Source organism: Pelodiscus sinensis, chromosome Z (genome assembly GCF_052426305.1).
Source record: "Pelodiscus sinensis isolate ZL-2025 chromosome Z, ASM5242630v1, whole genome shotgun sequence".
In the NCBI taxonomy this organism is placed as follows: Eukaryota; Metazoa; Chordata; order Testudines; family Trionychidae; genus Pelodiscus; species Pelodiscus sinensis.
In genome coordinates, this window is record NC_143085.1 from 13,228,751 (window position 1) to 13,245,256 (window position 16,506).

Genomic DNA, 16,506 nt, shown 5'->3' on the forward strand with positions numbered 1-16,506 from the left:
GCTCCTACTTGCCCCCCTGCATGTAAACATGTAACCGCTTTAAAAAAAAATCAGCAGTTACACATTTACACAAATACATGTATTTTAACATCCTTAATATCTAGATGAAATTTCCAAAAAGAATTGCTGGTTTTCATACATAAGCTGCTTATGTGTTCATCCATTTTGAGAAAGCATTATTCTTGATTTTAAAACTCTCTCTACAGCTTCTTTGTCCAACTCTCTCTCTCATGCTTCTTTGTCCATTTTAACTGCATAACCCAACCTACTGGATAATAAAGTTTCTAATTCTCATTTTTAGTGGAACTGGGAGGCAAACTAGAAAAATCAAGATTAACTGTCTTTTGTGCCAAAAGTGAATCCACCACATTTTTTTAATACTTCCATTTATAAATTATCTTTTCCCTGTTTTCCACTTTCTTTGTGCCAAGGACATTCAGTGTATTTAGTCCAGACATTATGCAAATACATTTCTATACACTAATACTAATTCACATTACATCTTTATATGTGTATTCATTTAGCTGTAGTTTTCTCTGAATTCAAGTCTTTTGATATTATTCTGCTGCCTTCTTTCTGCCTTAGTCTAGTGGGCTATAGTATCAGTGAAGAGGGATAGGTGAGAAAGAGTGCAGAACAACATAGTTCTTGCTACAAACTCACAGAAGGTCATATTATAAGTAGTAATTAAATGAGTGGTTGCTGGATCAGACCAAACACATAAGCTACCTCTCAAAAATGCTGCTCTTAGATCACTTGGTTCAGCACGGACACCTTGTTACCAGTTGGATTACAGACCCAGGAATGGAACCATAAAACGCTGTTGGGACATCATCTTGAAACACTGAGATGACCAAGTGCCCTGTTACAGCTCAAACATATATAACCCTATAAATCTATTATAATAAAGCAAATCAAATCCTTAAGAACATATATATAGGCAGGTAAGCAGGCTAGCATTAGATTCATCTCATGTACCTGTTATGACATTTGCATAATGTCAGGATACTTCTGTGACTGAATTATGTACTTATGGTCAGAACTTCCCCTTAAACTATTTTCAGCTCTCCAAATACTTGAGGTTTCCCATTGGGCCATTGTAACCATATGATTTATAAGTTTCTTTAATAAACCTGTAACTGTTTAAGCTTAACCTGACTCCTTCAGTTGCTGTTATAGAACCAAGCACAATTTAAAAGAACTTCAGCCGGTCATAAAGGGAAGACATAGGGAGAAAGCTTGGGCGTTTGGATCTGTGTCACTCCCAGGTGACAAGATCCATTGGGGCACCTTTTCAGCCTTTCCTAGGCTGACCGCTGCGAAGTAACCCCTGTGTTCTAGCAGCTAAAATCTAAGGTGTAATAAGCTCTTCCTATATAACAGGGCGTCTGTTGGCCTGCTGGCCACCCTCTGCGACGGGACCCCAGTCCTAGCAGTAAAGACACAGACGTTAAACCTTTTCTCGGAAACACACACACACACACACACACACACACAGCCATGACCGTCAGCTGACACTGCGTCTACACTACCGCCGAGTTCTGTCGACATAATGTCAATAGAACTCGGCAGTTTTGTTGACGGCGGTAAACCTCATTCTACGAGGAATAATGCCTTTTGTCGACAGAGTTCTGTTGACAGAAGACGTTATTGCATCTACACTGTCCTTTACATCTACACTCTCATGTCGACAAAGCAGCTTGCTTTGTTGACAGAACTGGCTGTAGTCTAGATGCTCTTTGTTGACAGAGGCTTTGTCGACAGTATCTGTCAACAACGCCTCTGTCGACAAAACCCTGTAGTCTATAGTCTAGTGGGCTATAGTATCAGTGAATATAACAAAAGAAAACTAGTCCACTGGGCTACAAAGTGGAAAGGCACAACTACTGCTATCTCTGAATATGTATTAGCATCCTTAGATTCTTACCATTACATCAAACTTTAAATTGCAAGTAGCTAGCAGTAGCGACTAGTATTAACTATTATGAAATTACTACTTGTAACTCACTATACTGGTAATACAAACTTCTTATTTACTAGAAAGGTTACAGCAAATACTATTTCAGCATTAATTATTTTCAAATCTATTACTCCTAATAAGGAGCAGAAAGGAGCTGCAAGCATGTGATGTGTAAATCTTCTCAGTAATTTCTAGTATGCAGACAGAATAAGCAGCCAAAGGGTTTTATCCTCCTAAGTTCACCGATCGAGGACAAACACAGATACAAAATTCCGCTAATATTTGTTTAAGCATAGTGAAGAAAAGTTAAGCATTTTTACATACCCGCGCTTAAAACTAAAGTTTGGAATTGAACAGAATTTCATCTTAAAAATAAATCTGTATTTTAGGGAGGGATGACAGAGGGGAAAATTGAATGTTAGGAGACAAAAAAATATTCAATTTAACACTGGCTTTTAAAAGAAAGATATTAGGAGTGTGAAAGTGTAAACACGTAAATGATTACATGCAGCCTGTCCTTCCCCACACTGCTGCTAGAGACAATAGAGGCAGAGAGGATGGAAGGGACGCAGAAGCCAGCTTTTAATCCAGCTACCCACATTCACCAGCTCCTCTTGTCTGAGTATAATTGTGTTACCACTGAAATTTTCAGCGGTTTACCTAAGAAAACGCATTACAACATCCCTAACAAATATTATAGTCCTCAAAAAAAAAAATGCTTCCATTATATTTCTTCCGTTTGATTAATAGCTATTAACCATTTATTGAAAAAAAATGTGTTAAAAAAAGATTGGTAGAACCCTGCACAGATACAAACATCTATCCACATTTGCGGATATCCGCATATAGACATTGGGATCTGCAGATCCTCAGAACTCTACTCCCAAGAGACACTGTGGCCACCAGCCCCACCATCCCATGCTGGCAGCTCATCATGGACTTGTGCCTACACTGATCCTGGCCCCGCAGCTAAGTTGTGCTGCCAGTACGGGGTGTTGGCTCCCAGGCACAACAGGACCACGCTCTTCTCCAGCGTCCTCAATGTCTCTTGGGAGTAGAACCCTGCAGATCTGATGTCTATCCACGGACAGACATTCATATCCACAGAGTACTCTAAAGACTGGAATGGCTGCTAGCAAAAAGGAAATTGTTATTTGTAGGAAAACACCTAAATACAGATTGCACTAAATTTTAATAAGGAAAGTCCCATATAATGCTCAATTCAGTGCCTCTTGGGGGAATGGGAGTTTTGCTGATGACATGAACAGAACTAAACCCTAAAAGTAGTAAGCAATGAGGTATGATATAGCTTATAATGGACTTTCACTGACCATTAGAAAGAAAAATATTCTGAGGTAACAGTTATTATAGTGTGCATTCACACGGAGACTACACAAAACTAATCATCTTTCACTCAGCTTTGTTGGTCATGCAATTTACCCGATTTACAATCTCTCAACTGCTATACAGTTCAACATCCTCCCATTCCCATATTTGTAAATCTTCTTTCCACATTAAAGAGTAATCATGACAGAATCAGTAATCATCTTAAGTTTATGGTGAATAAGAGATATCTACCCCACATTTTCATAAATATTTCATTCAACTGAAAAGCTTCCTAGTACTAACTTTTACACAGCAAATCAGCTGCATCTGACAAAATGTTAATCCCACTCAGCCTGATTACCCCATTTAGCCATATGCACGGCATTCATTTTGTTCAGGTAAAACCTTGAACATAATACTGTATACAGTACAGCTGCACAGGAGCTAGCTAAAGCACAGATTCAGGATTTATAGATATCCGGCTCATGAAATCCACTCACTGTATGTGTTGTACCGAAACAAAGGATGTAAGAAATAAGTAAAGTTTGGAAGAGACTACCTATAAAATAATTACTCTATTGCAGGTATTGGAAATACTGTAAAAATAACTCTGGGCCAGAATTCAGAATGCTGCTGGGAAGGTGGAAGATGAAGTTCACTTAATGCTCTACAGTTCTGATTTATTCAAACAGAGATGAACTAAAAAACTGCAATACTTCAGTGTAGTCTAGATCTTTCTAAAGACCCTAATTTAAAATCTAACCCAAGATGCAATTTAATGTTAGTTGTTTCCAAGTATCTAATTCACTATCCCAAAAGAAAGCCTTTGTCATTTCCTCCTGTTAGTCAGAGACCAATGCACAGCTGTTTCATTTATAACACACTGCATTTTTTGCCCTCTAATTGATATAAAGGACAGTTATCTCTTGGATTGATGTGGTCTGTTAATGCAAGTGAACAACACAGCACAGGCAGCAAGAGGACAAACTCCTCCAACAGTGTTTCATAATCCATTGTCTGTGTAGTATATTTCTAAGGGCAAGAGGCAAGTTTAGAATTCAACACAGATAAGGTTTGATCCAATTGTAAATGGTAGTTTCTCCTGTCCATTAAGAATAAAAACAGTCTAGCAACTCATTTCACATTAGAATACTACACATAGGTTACACCTCCATTCTTGCAATCTACTGAAGGAAAAATTGCTTATGGTGTTACTATATTAAAAGCAAAGCTGAGTCAAGATTATTATACAAAACATTTACCAAATTTATGTGTGTCCTCCTGTAGTGATATTTATTTTAACATAGATTTGCCAACATTCATTTTATAAAATAAAAAACTTGATGCATAATACTGCCACACAAGTAATCGATCAGAGAATGGCATTCTTTTTGGTTCTACTTACCTGGACAGTCGACTTCATCACTCTCATCCTCACAGGTGGGCCATCCATCACACTGCCAGTTCAAAGGGATGCACTGGATGGTACCACTGCGACATGCAAACTGCCCTGGGGTACAGCGGAGCTCTATGGAAACAAAAAGGAATGTTTTTTCCCCCCCTAAAGAAATGTATTCTATTCTGAATAAAGCTAGATGGAAAACTAGTTGTCTACTACAGATAATATTTAAGCAACCTTACCCTTCAACAAGATCTGATTCATGCTGACTCTCTATTTTAAAGGGGAAGATTAACATGATTTTCTTTACCCAGACTAACACTTGCAGAAGCACTTTATCAAACAGCAAAAATCTTATATTGTCAACATTCTAAAGCCACAAGTAAAATTTATAGGCCAGTTCCTTCACTAGCCCACATAGACAGATAGCCCCAATGAAGTCAACCAAGCTCCCTAATTTAAACCAACTGAAATGCTATTTTTAATGTTAGTGTTCTCTGAGAGCAGTACTTTCCTTTAATCTAAGAAGAACATGCGAACTGATTAGAGCAACTCCCCAACTTTCTGTGCATCAATTAATGAAAACAAGTTGATAACCATCGAAACATAATATCAGGGGGTGCTTAAGTGAGATTATCCTTCCCACCTTCAATATGAGATCGTAAAAACATATCCTTATTTCCCCTCCTTAAAAAGGGACTCTCAAATAGTTGGTGCTTTGAAAAACACAGTTAAAAAAATTAAAACCCACCAACACTACTCTACAATCAGAACGTTTCCAATTCAGTTACAGATGAAGAGGACATTTCTAGCTGCCTATAAGTACATATTTATTAGATACCTTCATAGATACAAAATTTGTATCTGCATCCTTATCCATAAAAATAAGCTGCAGAGATCTGCATCTACATCCACAGATTTGCAGGGCTCTACATACTATACTATTGCTTGTTCATTTTTTGAATTACCATTTTTAGGATACTTAATTAACTGGCTTTTAGTACCAGTGAAGATTTATAAAGAGCTTATCAAAATAATTATTTTTAAAAAGCTAATGACACCTACAGAGATACTATAAATTATGTACAAAACCTATTCATTTACGATTACCTATCCAATTTGCAGTTCTTCTGAACACATGGACTCATTGTGAACTATAATGATCTTATCTCCCTAATTTACTAAGATACATTTGTGGAATTTCTACAGAAGTACAGCCTTTAAATGAAACTAACTATATGGGCATAGTTACACTATTTCACGCCAGTTTTGCTGCCCTTAAAAATAACTACTATAGATAAATACTTATAAAGACTTCCAAAGATCTAACCATTCTCTTCTCTCAAATACCACAGCCTAAGAATTTTGCAGTTCTTTCAATTTTCCTTGACATATTTTGCAAAAAGATCTACCCATACAAATGACTCAGTCCAAAGCTGAGTTTAGAGCTGTTCATGTGACTGCAAGAGGTCATTAACCTCAGTAGACTCACCTTCATATCACTAGAAATCCATCTGTCACTGTAATTCAAATCTCTTAAGAAAGGTGACTATATGCCCCTGAATCTACTATGTTTTAAACGATTTAACATTTCTGCTTTCCTACCAGTGAAAAAGAGTTACCTGAATTTAATTTATGCTGGAGAACAGATGCATTTCCATACTTTCACAAATATAGGCATAAAAAATGCTTCTCCTTCACTCTGAAAGATATGGATTTCAAATTGCTTTTTATGTGGCTTTGATTGAGGATATAAAATCCCTTTTTAAATCCTTAGATTATTAACTGAGCTCCATGCTAATGAAGTTTGTAAATTAAATAACAATTAAGATTATTTTATACTTCAGTAAGAAAACAAACATACTTCTAAACTCAACAAAAATCAAGATACTTACTTTATATACTTAACGGATAAATTACTACAGAATGCCAAGGTTTAATGGTTTCTTTATAAGCATCACTTTATCTTACAGAACACAGAAGTGTCCACTTTAGAGCTAGAAAATAAAAATAGGCATATCCTCCTCTTAACACTCCGCCTACTCAGAACAAACATTCAGGTCACAAAATTGCTAAGAACTCAGATAGACCTGCTAGACTACAACTGACAACAACATATGGTACAAGTAGGCAAGACATTTCTGATCCATTTACAGAATTTCATTCTGTGTGAACACCCCAAAAACATATGCATTAACCACTTCCATCAGCATAAGAAATAATACAAATACTGAGCAAAGTGAGAATAAAAACTACCAATTTGTCTCAAAAAAAGGGAAAAGGCAAATGGAGGAGCAGGAAGGAATGGTGAAATTTAGATAACCAGAACATCTTTGAGACTAAAGTCATAATGGCCACACTTGGAAAATCCAGTTCACATATAAAGCACAGCTAAAATTTCCAACTATTCCCATTTATAAGATTAGTGTTATGTTCACACTTCAATAAGGTACAGACATTTATCATAGCATTTTAGTGCTGATATCAGAACTATCTTGTTGCTTTTGCAAATGTGATGTTACAAAATGACCAGAGTCCAGTGTAACTGGAAACGATGTAGAAGCACACACACAAGATGTAAATTAAGATATTCTATTGAGCTGTGTGATAAGAGAAATCTATGTCTGACTTGAAGAGAATCAACAGAATGAGGATTATAGGACACAGCATGGGAGCAGATGTAAGGGTGATAAGGAATGCAATAACAGAAGAAGAATGAACAAAAGGGCAAAACGTAACAGCAAATAACCAAAGCATTCCTATTTTACACAGAAATAATTAGACACTCAGAGGCCAAGATAAAAGGATATTGTCATTAGTGGCATTAAACTACTTAAGCATGCTCAAGCAGTTTATGAGGTCAACAGAAACACTCGATGGAATTACAGCCTTATATTGACTGTAAATGCACTAAATAAGGTTTATATAATGTTGTCTTGATTATTCATTTGTTCTCTGTTCTACATATTCCAGGAAGGTAGGTAATTGCAAATTACATGTCATCCCTATCTTACTAGTGTCAATGCCTCCCACATTAGACTTTTTGTTCCTGACAAACATGTCTACATTTTAGAAGTCTAAGTAGAGATTTGTTTTCAAAGCTTTGAATAATCAAACTGAACATATTGATGAATATTTTATCCAAATGCCCAGCACAGGGAGCACAGGGCAAGTGGAGGCCTCAAGCAACCCCCCACTGGCCTCCTGCTCCCATGGGGCTCTTGTACATTTCAAAAGCAGGGAGCACAGGCTTCTGCCTTTGAACTGTAGAAAGAGCCATCAATGGAAATTCCATCAACTATTTGATAGCTGATTAATCTAAAATCCCTACACTACCATGTAACAAAATGCTTCCAACTGAAGAACAGGAATTGTAGCATAATTTGATTCCATACAAATAAATTATATTAAAGGAACAGAGTGCAGCACTCGGCATTCCAGAAATACCCAAAAATAAGGTTCCTGAGAAGTGTTAACTCTGAACCCTTGTTTCCCTATATTTCAAAAGTTTAATAATAAGATCACTTTTTTCTACAGAGCTGCTGAATTCACTGTGCCATTTGGACAATGCTGTCCAAATGAAAGCTTTGAAACATTTGCGCTTTCACTTTTTTATGTGTGCTCCAAGCTGAACACATTGCTGCACTTAGTCTAACCCTGTACCAATGGAATACCATCCTCCAAAGAGGTCTTAACTCAGAGGTGGGCAATCTTTCAGGGTCATATGACACCCACTGAAGTTCTGTGCGTGGCCACAAGACATTTTGCTTACTGTTTGCTCACACAGAGAGTTGCCAGGTTCTGCTGGTTTTCATCTGTATAGGTTTTTTTCCTATCAATATTACAAAAATGACATGCACTTAAAGCCAGGACACATGAAGTGAGGCACATGCTAATTGCACACACTGTGAGTGGTGTGCTTCCTCTGCATTCAATCAGAATGCTGTCATGATTCAACCAGCATGCCCCACAAATTCCAGGCATGCAAGCACAATTAGCAAAACTACTCTATCCCAGGATTCTGATTGGGTATGACAATCTTGCAGCCCACTGAGATGAAGGAGAGCAACTCATGCAGCCAACTCTCTAGCTTAAGTCACCTCTCACTATCTTAATTCCTGTGCCTATGAAACTTCAATGAACGTATGGAAGAAAATATGATTCCTTAAATGTTTCTTTAAATTTACACATATGTAGGATGGGTATTACTCTGAAAGATCATTTACTGATCATATTTTTAAGAAATGGACTTGTGTAAATCCTTACAATACTGAGAAACCAAAAACAATTTCCATTACATCTTTCAGAGATCTATATCTGTGACCTAGAAGTTAAAGCCATGCCAAATTCCAAGTTTCTGGTAAATACCACTGCCAAAGCAAGAGTTCAAAATAAAGATGTTACAGGTTGAACTTCTCTAGTCCAGCAGTATTGGGACCTGACCAGTGCTGCAGCACAGAATTTGTCAAACCACAGGTCAATACTGTATAGCTGCTTTACCAACAGTTCCACTGCACACTGAGCTCTTAGAAGACATTTAGGGAAAAATTAGAACTAAACAACCGTACAGAACACTGGGGGCTAGGGCTAGCTTTATGGGACCATGAGAAACTTGGCCACACCCATGATGAGTAGATATCCAGCTAACTAAAATCACACCCGACCACAGATGTTGCCAGACCAAAAAGTACTGACCAGAGAGATTCAAACTGTCAATAACGTTAAAATGGGGAAAAGGCACTCCTGCCAGTAGGTATTTTCAAATGTGCTATTGTGTCTTAACCCAGTTTTTCTAAAGAAAGTTTGCTTCTGAGCTGAAGTCAAATGTGCCATTTCTAAACCCAAAAATGGGAGGGGGGGAGGAAAGAGTTACAAAACATCGGCAAACAATCCTCTAAGATCAAAATGTTTTGACAATCTGCTACAGATATCTGCTACAAATATGCACTCTATTTATAGCATTTGAGACAGTACTTCCAACTGCTTACCATACTGATAAATACATTTCATCAAATTAAAGAAATTGCCTGAAAATCAGCACTGCAGCTTAGGTTTCTGCAATTTGATTGACAGACTTCAAATAGCTCCATTGTGGACTCTCTCCATTATTACACACATTTCAAATTTGCAGTGTTATATACTATGTTCAAGAATATCAAACTAAGACTGAATGAATTGGTTGCACAGACTGCATGTTTTCTTTTTCAGACAGTTCTGAACCAATAGAGTACTGAACATTTACTCCAAGATTAGAATTTAAAAGCAAGCCATACATACAAGGTCTAAGTACTAATGACTAGGTTCTAATCAAGAGTCCCATCTGAATGACAGCCTATTTCTAGGTCATAACACGAAACTAGATACTGCTTCAGGGAATCCTAGTCCCTTGTTGCAAAGGCAAGGACAGTAATTTAGCAGAAATGTAATACAATAAAACTCCCTTGGCACCTAGGAAGAATAATTAGCATTAGCAAAGTACAACATGCATAATTACTTGATCTGTTATGAAGGGAGAATTGAGAGGACAATAGGACTTGAGGAAATTAAGTCCACCCAGAGCTTTTGTAAAAAGTAATTATGCATAGCATATATGGAACATATTGATTCAATATATTAAGCCACAGTGGGAGCCATTTAATCACTGCACACTTTTCAAACTAGTTATTTTTCATGTGGTTTATCAAACAAGTGATCCCTCATGTATGTGCATGCAACTCAATGATGATTACTAGGAACGGTGGGAAGAGGAGAGACACTTGTTTACTTGTCTTAAAAAAAAAAACAGCCACAACAAAAGCTCACTGTCGGAAAACCAAATATAGAAATATTGCAATTCCAGAAATACCAAATATACAAGAAACAGTATCAATAATATGCATTGTTGTGGTAATATTAAATAAACCTTTCATACCAGTACCCTCTAGTCCTCTCTATATTCTGTCCTTAACAGATCAAGATAGAACACTAAAATGTAAAACTGATAAAAGAAGTTTACTGGGTTTTAGAAATAGTATTTTCCACCAGTTGAGTAGAAAAATGTATTTTGCATTAAATATCTAGGAGATTATATAAACAACATCTATATAAGAAAAAAGTATGTTATCTTACATGAAAAGTATGCTGCATCAGAAGTGCACAATATCAATCAAGTACAGCTTGGACCTTCCTGGTTTGGCATCCTTGAGACATAACTGGTACCAAACAAGGGAAATTGCCAGATACGGGATGGTCCCCTGCCATCGGCCCCTGCCCACCATTGGTTCCATTTCCAGTCACCGTCGGTCACTGTGCCACTGGCCCTGGCTCACCTCGCTGCCAGGCTGCTGCCAGCCCTGCTGGAATTCCAGCTACCTGCACTCCTGCTACATCACCCACAGCCACCAGGGCTCTCCGGCCCAGGAACATTTTTGGTCCTGACAGAGAACAGATGTTGCTGGATCAGACAGTTCCAGTTTAGGGAGGTGCAACCTGTAGGTAATTTCCTCAAGTCATATTGTAAACTAAAAAGTTTGGTGAAGTCATTAGTGATATGAGACCAGCAGTATAGATAGCACAGAAATACTCAAGTTGGCGCTCTTGTAGACTCCTTTCTGTTGCACACAAGTGCATCCCTATATACCAAGTTTTCCATAAGGCCCCAGATCTCAGTCATGAATCTCCAGCCAAAATGGACTAGATGGGATTTCATCCGAAGGAATCTACAGCTTGCTCTCCTTTTGGGGCTAAACATTATTTTAGCAGTGCTGCTAGGCCATTGGACCCTGCAAGAGAGCTTGCAAACTTTTGGAAGGAGGAAAACACAGCATCAGGGTGAATGAAAGAAGGATTTTTCTATATAATATTTGCTGGTCTAGATTGCTTTGGGGAGTTTTAGTTGTAAAAATTACTTAATCTGACAGACACCTTTGGGCTAGATTTCAATTGTTTTCATTGACTAAGGCTATCAAGCAATTAATAATGTAATATAATTTAAATATTATACATGCTTTCTATATTTTCAAATATATTGGTTTCAATCATAACAGAACACAGAGTCCAGTGCTCACATAATATTTTTATTACAAATATCTGCACTGTAGAAGAGAAATATTTTTCAATTCACCTAATATCATCGGTTTCCAAACGAAGGGGAGGGACAGGGGGCATGAAGAAATTCCATGGAGAGGCGCAAGGAGACCCAGCTCCTCCTCCCATTATTTCCACCCCAAGAGAGAGCCCGCGCTGGTGCAACTCCCTACGAAAAATGGAGGTAGCGCTGGCTTCCAGAGGCATGGGGGGGGGGGGGGGGGGAGTCCCGCAGCTGTACACCAGAGCCAGCATCTCAGGAAGCACGCAGGCTGCTCTTCCCCTCCTCCAAACAGCTGATGCATTTCCTGAAATGCCGGGTCTGTCATGCCGCCAGGAACTTCCTTCCCCCTGCTTCCTGCCTGAGCAGGGAGCAGAGGGAAGTAGGAGTCCCAGGATCATGCCAGCTCCAACTGCTCAGGAAGTGCGCACTGCTGGGGAAGCAGAGTGTGCACGCTTCCTGAGCAGTTGGAGCTGGTACAGTCCAAGGACTCCTACTCCCCCCTGACCCCTTCCCCTTCCCTCCCCCACGCAGGCAGGAAGCAGGGGGAAGGAAGTCCCCAGTTGCACAACAGACCCAGCTTTTCAGGAAGTGCACTGGCTGTTGGGGGGGGGAGGGGGGAGGGAAGCAGCACTCATGATTCCTAAGACCCAGACTTGATGCGCAGCTGTGGGACCCCCAAGTACCAGCAGAGCATCCTCACTCCTGCATCCTCACTTCCACAAGCCTGTGGCTCGCTCAACACCCTAACATACTACCTGACACCAACACTCTCCATCCTGGAGCCCCCTCTGAGCCAGCAGCCCCTTCACCTCCTGCACCAAAATTCCCTCCCAGAGCTTGCACTTTTCATCCCTTCACACACCCAAATCCCTCATTCCCACCCCAGAACCCGCACCTCCTATCTCAACCCAGTGAGAATGAGTAAGGGCTGGGGACAGCAAACAACGGAGAGAATAGGAATGGAAAGGGTGGGGCCTCCAGAAAGACGTGGGGTCTTGGGGAAGGGATGGGGTAGATCTTGGCTTGCCCCAACTTTTAAAAAGTGATCTTAGGTGTAAAAAAAATTGGAGACCACTGCCATAAAAAAAAATTAATTTTCAAATTTCATATCACAAAACACAAATTTTTATTTATTTATGGCCTTTCGATGTGTAGGGGGGTACCAGTTCAATCGGAGGGGAGGCCGAAGAACGATCTAAAAAGGCAATGGAACTTTTTCAAACTTTCTAGGACTCACGGGAGTTCTAGTGTTCGGGACTGTTCTATCATGTGATTAAGTAGCCAGTTTTGCATGGTGACTGGTGGTGGGGTATATTATAAGGCAGCATGCATCCGTAAGTAATGGTAGTAGTAAATAGTAAAGTAATTTGCGTACGTTACATTTATTCAAATCAGGAAAATTATTTTTATAGTTTTTTAAGTTAATATATTAAGTCCGCAATTAAGAACAGGAAGTACAATTAAGACTACATTAAATATGGCTTCACTATCACGGAAAAAAATAGGATCGATCATCCTCAACACGTAGTATGCCACAAAGCTCTCAGCAATGATGCTTTGAGACCTAGTCATCTTAAGCAACACTTGACAAAGAACAGCAACTCTTTGGCAGACAAACCAAACGTTTTTTGCTGCTAAAACTTCAAAATTTGAAACATATGAGGCTAGACGCTGCTGAAGCTTTTCATCAAGCGTCAACCAAAGTGGTATAAGCATGTTATGAACTTTCTTTGCTCATCGCTAAAGCCAAGAAAGCACATACAATTAGAGAAAATCTTGTGAAGTCTTGTTTGTTGAAAGCAGCTGATACTGTGCTTGGTGACGAAACTCAGGAAAATTCGTTTTCTGACAATTCCATGAAAGGTCGCATCAATGACCTGACAAAAGATCTTGAACTTCAAGTTGTGGAGGCAGTGTTGGATTCCCCTTTTTTCGCAATTCAGTGTGACAATACCACTAATGTAGCACAATGCTGTCAGTTGCTTGTCTATGTTTGATTCATTAACAATGGAACTGTGAAGAAAGAACTGCTTTTTTCGAAGGAATTGATGACCACATCAAAGGCTTCTGATGTTATGAAAACAATTTCTGACTTTTTTGAAGAAAATAGACTTTCATGGGGAAAACTGGTTGGCGTATGCACAGACAGCGGTCCAGCGTTGCTTGACTCTCTTCCTGGATTTGTGACATTGGTGAAAGAAAAAAAATCCAGTCGTAACCACAATTCACTGCATCATACACAGACAAGCATTGACTGCTAACTCCCTTCCAGATGGCCAAATTTAATGAGTCATGTAGGTTACCAAAGTTGTCAATTTTGTGAAGAACAGAGCTTTAAATATGAGACTTTTTGCTGCTCTTTCCACAGATTTGGGAGCGGATCATAAAACTCTTGTTTCACACAGAGATATGATGGCTTTCCAAAGGTAACATGCTTTCGAGATTATTCCAACTAAAAGATGAAGTGAAAATTTTCCTCAAGCAACAGAAGAAGAGCTATATCACGCATTTACGGACCAAACGTTTCAACTTGGGCATATCTTGTGGACATTTTTAAATCTTTGAACAGCCTCAATTTGAAGCTGCAAGGAAACAATGCTGCAAACATTATAGCGTACCACGATGCCATCAAAGTGTTTATGGAAAAAATCCAGCTTAGAAAACACTGAACGCAAGCTCAGACACCTAACTTTTCGTCTTTTCTGACATTTTCATCCCTTGCTGGAAATGAAGGTTTCCAAGAAGTTTATAAAGAACATGCAAAGAACAAAACTGTTTCATCTAGACCACCTGGCTGACAAATTCATCCAATGTTTTCCAGACAACTTTTTTAGCAACCCCGTTCATAAATTAGTAAGCAGGACGTTCAACGTTGATGTCAATTCATTGCCAGAAGTACTGCAAGAACAAGCACTCTAAGGGTGTGTCTAGACTACATGCCTCCTTCGACGGAGGCATGTAGATTAGCCAGATCGGAAGAGGGAAATGAAGCCGCGATTAAAATAATCGCGGCTTCATTTAAATTTAAATGGCTGCCCCGATCTGCCGATCAGCTGTTTGTCGGCAGATCGGGGGAGTCTGGACGCGATGCCCCGACAAAGAAGCCTTTCTTCATCGACACAGGTAAGCCTCGTGAAACCAGGCTTACCTGTGTCGATGAAGAAAGGCTTCTTTGTCGGGGCATCGCGTCCAGACTCCCCCGATCTGCCGACAAACAGCTGATCGGCAGATCGGGGCAGCCATTTAAATTTAAATGAAGCCGCGATTATTTTAATCGCGGCTTCATTTCCCTCTTCCGATCTGGCTAATCTACATGCCTCCGTCGAAGGAGGCATGTAGTCTAGACACACCCAAAATGAAATACAACTCACTCGAGTGTGAAAGAATTTAAAAAACTCAAGCTTGGAGGAATTTTGCATAAAATATTTTCCAATTTACTCGAAAGATGGAGAAGTGCTACGTATTATTCTTCTGTTTTTGTCAACGTATCTCTGTGAGAAAAAAAGCTTTTCAAGTTTAGTCACATTAAAAACAAAACAAAGAAACTGACTCGATGTCGAAAACAATTTGCATTGCGCACTTTCATCTTTCAAACCTTCGATTTCCCAACTCGTAAAGAAAATGCAGCAGCATCCTTCACATTAAATTCGTTTGGTTTCTGCTATTTATATTAAATTACATTTTTATTAAATTTCTGTGTCAAGAAAAACTATTGGTGCTTGTTTTTTAATTTTAAATAAATTTTTTATACCAAGTTTGTGTGTTTATTTTTAATTTTAAATTGCAAATTGAATTTTTTTTGTTAAAAGGGGGACTGGATGATGGTAAAGAAGAGGTGTGGAGGCATGAGAGTTTCTCAAAAATCAAAAAGGGGGCGTGATGCCAAAAAGTTTGGGAACCGTTGACCTAATACAGATACAGTACAGGCTGGACTTCCCTGGTCTGGCATCCTTGAGACCTGAGCTGTCTCAAACCAGGAAATTTGCCACACCAGGGGAGGTCAGTGCTCCCCTGCTGGCTGCCCCTCTCCTGGGCTCTTCTCCTTGGGGTTCCCTGCCCTGCTGCTGGCCCCACAAACACTGGCCTGCCACAGTTCCCCACCCCGCTGCCTGCCCGCTGCCCCAAAGTCTCCTGGGGTTCCTGGCTGCTGCCATCTCAGCTATGGCTGCCCAGCCACCCCAAGCCACTTGTAAGGCCACCCCACTGCCACTGGGGGACTCTGTAGGATCCCTGGCTGGGGCAGTCCACCTCCACCAGGCTTGTTTCAGATGGGGGATTCCCCAGCAGAGGATTTCCTATGGTTCCTGACCAGGGCTGCCCAGCAGTTCCACTATAGCTAGGGGTTCCCTGGCTGGAGCCAGAAGACTCCTCTCCCACTGCGCCAGTCACCTGGCCATGCTAATGCCAGGAGCTCCATATCTGCCACCTGATTCCACTGATGCAGAGAATTTCCCCTGCGGGGGCTAGGGCTCCCTGGCCCTGCTAATGCCGGCATTCCCCAGACATGGTGGGGGGTCCCCAAGATGCCTCATGGCCCAGCCAGGTCTCCCCAGCCACTGTGTTGTCTTAGCTGGCTCCCACTCCCTCCCCCAGGGCTTGTTGGTCCAGCCACATCCATGGCCCTGCCGGACCACAGAAGTTGCCAGACCAAAGAGTCCCAGATTTGGGAGATTCACCCTGAACTCTAGTGCAATCTCTATCATAAACTGAACTTAACGATTTTGAATTATGTACAATAAATGAGTTAAAAAA

The 16,506-nt window shown here is 39.9% G+C and overlaps 1 protein-coding gene across 10 annotated transcripts in view; it reads right to left on the reverse strand.

Annotated features, from left to right (window-relative positions):
* DGCR2 (DiGeorge syndrome critical region gene 2) overlaps positions 1 to 16,506 on the reverse strand; it is a 106,130-nt gene that overhangs the window by 60,636 nt on the left and 28,988 nt on the right. For 7 of the 10 annotated variants that reach the window (XM_075898228.2, XM_075898230.2, XM_075898231.2 and 4 more), the window contains one exon: positions 4,692 to 4,814. The exons of the other annotated variants lie outside the window; for them this stretch is intronic. In XM_075898228.2, the coding sequence (XP_075754343.1) occupies positions 4,692 to 4,814 (123 nt within the window). The remainder of the gene's footprint in view (positions 1 to 4,691; positions 4,815 to 16,506) is intronic. 10 annotated transcript variants of the gene reach the window in all.